General features: G+C 46.8%; 1 protein-coding gene across 1 annotated transcript in view; it reads left to right on the top strand.

Annotated features, from left to right (window-relative positions):
* myom2a (myomesin 2a) overlaps positions 1-6,920 on the top strand; it is a gene marked incomplete at its 3' end in the record, with an annotated part of 27,763 nt that extends 20,843 nt beyond the window's left edge. The window contains exons 22-38 of the mRNA XM_079729316.1: positions 1-45; positions 601-707; positions 972-1,016; positions 1,346-1,482; positions 1,635-1,779; positions 2,121-2,180; positions 2,279-2,346; positions 2,751-2,864; positions 3,619-3,706; positions 3,871-3,909; positions 4,029-4,134; positions 4,356-4,519; positions 5,066-5,102; positions 5,362-5,384; positions 5,750-5,805; positions 6,093-6,233; positions 6,480-6,920. The exon at positions 1-45 is cut by the window's left edge and continues 115 nt beyond it. Coding sequence (XP_079585442.1) covers positions 1-45; positions 601-707; positions 972-1,016; positions 1,346-1,482; positions 1,635-1,779; positions 2,121-2,180; positions 2,279-2,346; positions 2,751-2,864; positions 3,619-3,706; positions 3,871-3,909; positions 4,029-4,134; positions 4,356-4,519; positions 5,066-5,102; positions 5,362-5,384; positions 5,750-5,805; positions 6,093-6,233; positions 6,480-6,920 — 1,816 coding nt within the window. The remainder of the gene's footprint in view (positions 46-600; positions 708-971; positions 1,017-1,345; positions 1,483-1,634; positions 1,780-2,120; positions 2,181-2,278; positions 2,347-2,750; positions 2,865-3,618; positions 3,707-3,870; positions 3,910-4,028; positions 4,135-4,355; positions 4,520-5,065; positions 5,103-5,361; positions 5,385-5,749; positions 5,806-6,092; positions 6,234-6,479) is intronic.
* Positions 6,921-8,179: the final 1,259 nt, after the last annotated feature.

Below are 8,179 nucleotides of genomic sequence, written 5' to 3'. Positions count from 1 at the left end.
GATCGGAGACTGTCCTCGCCTGTCTGCTAGCGCCGATGGCCGCACGTGAGGACCCTTAGTCTCTCTCTCGCCCGCTCTCGCGCTCTCTCTCTTTCTCTCTCTCTCTCTCTCTCTCTCTCTCTCTCTCTCTCTCAGAGTTAACAACATGAGAGGTCTAAAACCACGTATATTCAAAGTCACCTCAATGTCCCTGAAGCAAAAATACCAGCATTTATGACCCACTTAGAAGACTAAACTAAATGCCACTAAAGGCTGTTCCGCCTGTTTCATCACCTGTTTCCCCGCCTGTTTCATCACCTCCTTCACCTCCTGTTTCACCACCTGCTCCAACCCCTGTTCCACCACCTGTCTCATCACCTGTCTCCCCACTTGTTATTTGCCTGCTATGTGCTGTGTCATCGTGTATCTGTGTCATCGTGAGGTCAGAACCGGCCGAATCTTGAGCCATCGGTCTTACCCAGACCCTGAGAGTTCTAGCCCCTAGAGAACAGACGCTACACCTGGGGAACCAGCTAGTGAAATACAGTCGTGGTGAAGCTAGAGGAACAAACTAGGTCAAAGGAAATTGTGATCGATGGCTGTCTCCCTGGTTGGTTGCAGATCCAGGCTGACATTCACCAGCCCTGATAAAGATGACCTGGGACGCTACTCTGTGGTTGTCACGGATACGGACGGAGTCTCCGCCAGCCATACGCTAACTGAAGACGGTGAGGTCAAAGGTCAAAATACTGCAGACAGTTGTCTACAGACTGTAGACAGTCTACAGACTGATGTCTACAAAGGTTTTCTCAGCCATTTGTCATGTTGGATGTGGTACACTTTAGACACACATATTGGATCTGGTTAGTTCTAGTGGTTAGTCTGAAGTTCTGGGTTCCATCCTCCTGTGAGTCCACCCACCTGTAGACATCATTGATTAAGATGCCCTACTCCCTACTTGCTGGTTAATGACATGTGTTGCACCTTTACAGCCCTCAACACCATGCTGGAGCTGAGCCATGCCATCAGGAACCCCAGTGAGTAGAAACCTCAACCTTCATGTTTCATAGTAGTAGATTAGTTGCAGAATGTTTGATATTACTTAATGCTCTTTCTACTCTACCAGTCTGTCTTTCTGATCCCAGCTGGTGAAGTATTTAGATATCTGAGCGGTCTTTAAATATCTGAGCGTTCTTTAGATATCTGAGGTGTCTCTAGATATCTGAGTGGTCCTTAAATATCTGAGCCGTCTTTAGATACCTAAGAGGTCTTTATATATCTAAAAGGCCTTTAGATATCTGAGTTGTCTTTAGATATCCGATTGCTCTTTACATATCTGAGCGTTCTTCCTGTTCCTCTCCTTCAGTCGTTCCTCTGAAGCACGGTCTGAACTATGAGATCCTGGAGAAGGGACACGTCCGCTTCTGGTTGCAGGCGACCAAGCTGTCCGCCGCCGCGTCCTACCGCTTCATCGTCAACGACAAGGAGGTCACCAGCGGGGAGGTCAGTAAAGGGTCTATTACCCATGATGCACCCCAAACACTGACCTAACATTAACCAGCACATACTGAATACAAACAATTCACCTAAGATAGGCTTTTGCCTATAAATAAAATATAAATAAAATACTTCTCTCTGCATACATCTCTCCCCAGGGCCAAAAGATCAGCCACGATGCTAAGACCGGTGTGATCCAGATGACGGTGGAGCACTTCACCAGGGCCAATGAGGGCACCTACACTGTCCAGATCCACGACGGCAAAGCCAAGAACCAGACCTCCCTTGTGCTGGTCGGAGACGGTGAGGCCTGCCACCGATTGGCTTAGATCGGTGCCCAGTGAGGTGACATCCCCAGGGACCGATCCGAGCCAATGAAAATCCTGCATATGACAATCAGACTGTATGGTTTTGGAGTTGTTTCCATGACAACATTGTGTTGTAAAGTCGTTGATGGTTGAGTGGATTCCATAATGACTGTGTTTGGATGTTGGGGTGATGGCACAGTGGTTTCCATGACTACGGTGATGTGAGAATGGCGGGGATGGGGGAGAAGTTTCTGTGAAAACGCTGTGTTGTGATGATGGTGCTGATGCTGGAGTTGTTTCCGTGACAACGCTGTGTTGTGTCGTCCCCTGTGACAGTGTTCAAGGCGGCGCTGACAGAGGCCGAGTTCCAGAGGAAGGAGCACCTGAGGAAGCTGGGTAATGCGTTTTCCACGACAATCAGATAACAGCTATGACCTAATCTCCGTCCACCATATGTGTGATGAATGAATTGTTCATGTCAATCTCTCTCTAAGGTCCTCACTTTTCTGAGTATCTGTACTTCACCGTGGCCGAGGACTGCACCGTCCTGCTGGCCTGCAAGGTACAGTAAAACAAACACACTCTTCATACCTCGGCTTCATGTAAAAACAAACACACTCTTCCTGCCTCAGATTCATGCAACTCCATGTCGTGGTCAGTCCTCGCAGTGACTGAGAGCGCCTGCCCCTAATAACTAGAGACTCGTGAGCATATGCGTCTGGGTTAGATCTAGTTCACAAATGGCAACCAACCCTGAGCCAGTCCGTCTTTATAAGACCTTTTATATATATTTTTTATCAAAAATACAACATCAAATATCTTAATCACCTGTTACCCCATATGCAAATCAACATTGCTCCAAGAAACATGTTAACTTCTATCCAACTTGATGTTTTCCAACAAGAGTTTTTTGGTCGATTTGTGAAGATGCTGCCTGACTTTGTGTTGTTCTCCGGCTGACGTCAGGTGGCCAACGTCAAGAAGGAGACCAAGTTCACCTGGTACAAGGAAGATGAGGAGATCGTCCTGGAAACCGCGCCTAACGCCATGTCTGGCTCTGTCGCTCTGCCCATCCCCCAGGTTACTGGCATCCTATATCACTCCTTCTCTCACTCTTCACTATATCACTATGTTTCCATGTCACTTTATCCATCTATACTCGCTATATCTAGCACTATATCTATCACTCTGCCCATCCCCCTGGTAACTACCACTCTTATCACTATATCATCACTCCATATATCACTATATATGTGTCTCCGTATCACTCTATGTAGCATTCTGTCCATCCCTTTTTCTATCGCTCTATTTATCTATATATCTCTATATCTATGTTTCTATGAATCAGTCTATCTCCCTATCTATCACTCTTATCTATCACACTATCTAGCTATCACTTTATCTATCACTCAATCTAGCACTGTATCCCTTTATCATCATCATCCTGATATCTATCCCTCTTACCCTCTACCCATCCATTTCCGTTGTTGGATTTTGCTGTATTGCTTTAGCTTTAGGTATGTGCTTGTGTTTTTTAGTTAGTTTGATGGCGTTATTGATGAGTATTGTGTGTGTAGTTCTCTGGGAAGGACCGGGGACTTACCGTATAATGATTAATGTATGTGTAGTTCTCTACGAGTGATAAGTGGGTTTACAGTATAATATACAATGTGTGTCTGCAGTTCTCAATGAGTGATTTGTTTACAGTTTAATATATAATGTGTGTGTAGTTCACTATAAATGATTAGTGAGTTTACAGTATAATACATAATGTGTGTGTAGTTCTCTACGAGGGACATTTGAGTTAACAGTATAATATATAATGTGTGTGTAGTTCTCTAGGAAGGACCAGGGAGTTTACAAAGCTACCTTGAGTGACGACAAAGGAAAGGACACCTCTCTGTTTGAGGTCTCAGGACAGGGTAAGTCCTCTCTGATTGGTCCGTTTGAATTCTCATGACTTGGTAAGTCCTCCCAGATGGGGCACATCCTTGCCTTTGCCAGAGATAACCAGCTGATGATTGGTTGATTTTTGTGATGCTGATGATGTCATTGGTTATTCTACCCGACTCTTTCTTCTTCACAGTGTTTGATGACATCATCAACGCCATCGCCAAGATCGCCGGTAAGACCTGATATTGATCTGACATTGATCTGCTCCTAAAAACCCTTGCTGTCTTCTCCCCAGAGGAACGGATCAGTGTCGTTGGTGATGTAATGGGTGGATGTTGATGTTCCTCCCAGGCACCTCTGCCTCTGAGCTGGTTCTCCAGTGCACACCAGAGGGCATCAGACTGCAGTGCTACATGACCTACTACACGGAGGAGATGAAGACAGTGTGGAAGCACAGGTAACATACACACACCCATACTCACACATACCTACACACACAAACACACACACATACATAAACAGCATCAAACGCGTGTGTTTGTGTTTGCTTGTGTGCGTGTGTGTGCGCGTGTGTGTTTGTGTGTATGTGTATGTTTGTATGTGTGTGTATGTGTGTGTGTGTGTGTCTGTGTGTGTGTGTGCTTGTACTTGTGTGTGTGTGCGTTTGTGGCCCTCCAGGGACAGTAAGATCGCGTCCTCTGAGAAGATGCGCATCGGGGGGACGGCTGAGATGGCCTGGATGCAGATCTGTGACCCCTCCGACAAGGAGAAGGGGCAGTACACCATCGAGATCTCCGACGGGGTCAACGTGTACTCACGCAGCTTCGACCTCTCCGGACAAGGTGGCCTTCACTCATTCTTTCATTTGTGTGTTCAGGAATTCTTGCGTTCATACACTCCTTCCCTCATGCGTTACGTCACCCTTTCATTCATTCATGCGCTCCTCTATTCATTCCTTCATTCAGGCGGTCATGTATTCCTTCATTTGTTCATTCATTCTGTCCTTTTTTCGTGCTTCATTATTTTCTTCACGCATGCATTTATTCATATTCATGTATGCATATTCATGCATTAATGCATTAAGCCATGCATTCATTCATTCATGTTTTTCTTGCATTCATTCTTTCTTTTACGCCTTCCTTAATTCATCCATTACTTCATGCATTAATTAATTATTGCATTAATTAATGTATTAAAGCATTAATGCATTCATTTAAATCAACCATTTGTTACAATTTACCTGTTTCCAAGAGACCCATATATTTATTTAAAAAATGCTCCATATGTATTGAAATATGTTTGCTTCTGTATTCTTTGTTCATCTAGTTATGTTATTCATGTAAAGTATGATCTATCAAGTAGACACTGACTTGGTGTTGTTTCCCCAGCTTACACGGACGCCTACGAAGAATACCTCAGACTCAAGTAGGTTACTTTGTCTCTCTGGTTACAGTATGCATTACAGCATGTATTACAGTATGTGTAACAGTGTGTAGTTTCGTTATTTGAAAGTAGCATTAATATGTTAGTAGTAGTGGTATGTTAGTATTTGAATATGGTACTATTATCTGTATGCAGTAATACTGCCATTTGAATTTTGTACCGGTATCTGTAATGCAGTATTTGAATGTGGTACTTCCATCTATGCAGTACTGATGTCTAATTGGTATGTTTTACTTTATAGGGCTGCAGCCTTCGCAGAGAAGAGTGAGTATAATAATCATCCTTTCTAGTAAAAACCTAGAAAGCTTACACAGCGTACCACTGTTCTATCAACACAGATTAGATTTTGGGAAGGCTCCTCATGATTCAACAGAGTGGATGTTGAGGAGGTTCCCCATGATTCAACAGAGTGGATGTTGAGAAGGTTCCTCATGATTCAACAGAGTGGATGTTGAGAAGGTTCCTCATGATTCAACAGAGTGGATGTTGAGAAGGTTCCTCATGATTCAACAGAGTGGATGTTGAGGAGGTTCCTCATGATTCAACAGAGTGGATGTTGAGAAGGTTCCTCATGATTCAACAGAGTGGATGTTGAGAAGGTGCCTCATGCTTCTCCTCCTGTGTTTCAGACCGTGGTAGGGTGGTCGGAGGTCTTCCTGATGTTGTCACCATCATGGAGCACAAGGTGAGTGTCTCTCTTCTGATTTGTTCAAATTAGGGTCCGGTGGATTAATCAGCAAATGATCTTGATCCGCCATTACAAGCCGTTTCACATCCACCCTGTAGTGACATCACAAGTGGGTCTGTCCAGCCAGATGTATGATAGATATCTTGCCATGTCCCCTGCCTACCTGTAGGCATGCGTGAGCAGGATGCCCACTAACCCTTACCTGCTCCCTAATGACATTATCTAAACAAAGCTGCAAGTCACGTGACCAAGTGTTGACCCCCTGACCTCTGACCTCTCTCCAGTCTCTGAGCCTGACCTGTACGGTATGGGGTGAGCCTACCCCCGAGGTCACATGGTTCAAGAACGAGCAGGAGGTGGCGTCGTGCGAACACACCAAGGTCACCTTTGAGGGCGGGAAGTTTGCCAGCCTGGTCATCACACAGGTGACCTCTCTCTCACAGCAGCGTGTTATATTATATATGTTCATTACTGTCCACCTAGGCACCTGTACTTCAATAGCACATGCATCCTACTGACCGACACAGCACACGCAACGTATCATGACCACCTACACCTCACCTAAGCTGAGCGGGATTCTCATCCCTGACCTGGTTTGGTCTCGGTGTGAGAACATGGCCGATCCTGGCTCCTGCCTGATCCTCACTCTCCCTCCCGACCCTTGACCCCAGGTGACCTCCGATGACTCCGGCAAGTACAGCATCAACGTGCGCAACAAGTACGGCGGCGAGTTTGTGGAGATCACCGTCAGCGTGTACCGGCACGGCGAGCCCATCCCAGAACCCAAGCTGGGCCAGCCGAAGACCGCCGCGCCCGCCGCCTCCAAGACCTCCACGCCCGTACCCCCCTCCAAGACCCCCACGCCCACCCCTCCCAAGTCCCAGACCCCTTCAATGAAAAGCCCCACCCCCTCCATGAAGAGCCCCACCCCCTCCATGAAGAGCCCAACCCCCTCCATGAAGAGCCCAACCCCCTCCATGAAATCCCCCACCCCCGCCTCCACCCCGGTGCCCAAGTCCCCCACCCCGGGCCACAAGTCCCCCACCCCGACCCGTAGCGTCAAGTCCCCCACACCCCCCAGCAGGTTCATGAAGTCCCCCACCCCCAAGTAGACGGGGGAGGGGAGGGGGGCGCGTGGCCGTAGCGTGTTGGCATTAGCATTAGCGGTAGCGTGGTATCGGGGTGTTTCTTTTGGCCTTCTGCTTGCCGCGTGCACTCCCCTTCCGCTCCCACCCCCACCCAAACAGGGAGGAAGCCTCATCGGGTGGAGCAGGAATTAGCAGAAGTAGAGAAGATAGTTTGTGTGTGTTTTTGTGTTTGTGCGTGTCTGTGTGCGATTGTGTGTTTGTGAGGTACAGCAGTTTGAACAGGTGGCAGCTTCAACGCACCATGGAGGGGGGTGTTGGGGGGCATAGATCACCTGCTCAGGTATGCTGTCCCACTGGTTACTGAGTCGCTGTATCCGTGACAGGTAGACAGTTGTTAGAACTAATGAAGGCAGAGGCGTCTGTCGTCTCAAGGCTGTACCTTCCACAGCGCCGCGGTGGAACGCATGTGTCCTGTCTAGTGTTCAGCCCCAGGGTCATCCCTTATTGATCAGAGGGGCTCCTGTGGTGATCACTCCAGTTATTGATCAGAGTAGGTCCTGGGGTGATCACTCCAGTTATTGATCAGAGTAGGTCCTGGGGTGATCACTCCAGTTATTGATCAGAGTAGGTCCTGTGGTGATCACTCCACATATTGGTAAACGGATGGTTAAGTTGTCAGCTCATCGATTTCATCAGCCAATCAGAGGGGACGCAGGGGCTTAATGTTTCCTGGTCACTCTTGTCCTGTTTCTGTCACATGACTGTGTTTTCCGACAATGCTTTGTGTTGGCAATAAACCTTACTTATCACCCTCTTCTTGTGTTTGGACTCAAAGTGTTTCCCTACCACGTCTCCCATGGGTGTCGTCCGAGGCTAAGCCCCAACAATTTTATGAACAGCTTTATCTATTTATCTGTCATTCCGATAAAGCATTAAATCCCTCAAATATGTTTATTGCATCGTTGATCAAACATGCAAGTTTGGGTTCCTGTGTTATTCATTCGAGCAGAGAGACAGAGAGAGACACACACACACCAGTGCAATGACGAGGTACAGGTCTCTTCATTGCACTACGCTGCATGAACTGTATCCGAAAATTGTGTATGTGTGTGTCTGTGTGTGTGTTTGTGTGAGAGAGAAAGAAAAGCTTTTTATTCCAAAAGACGAATGTTAATCTAAATACATTAAACAGTTTTGTCTGGTATTGTAGCCTTCAATACACACTTAATAATAGCCGTTGAAAAGTATTCTGCCCCTACTCAATACTCTACTCAACCTACTAA

This window comes from Pollachius pollachius (genome assembly GCF_949987615.1).
Source record: "Pollachius pollachius genome assembly, chromosome: 2".
NCBI lineage: Eukaryota > Metazoa > Chordata > Actinopteri > Gadiformes > Gadidae > Pollachius > Pollachius pollachius.
Note: the sequence above shows the minus strand (reverse complement) of the source record. Positions and strands in the feature narration are given on the sequence as shown.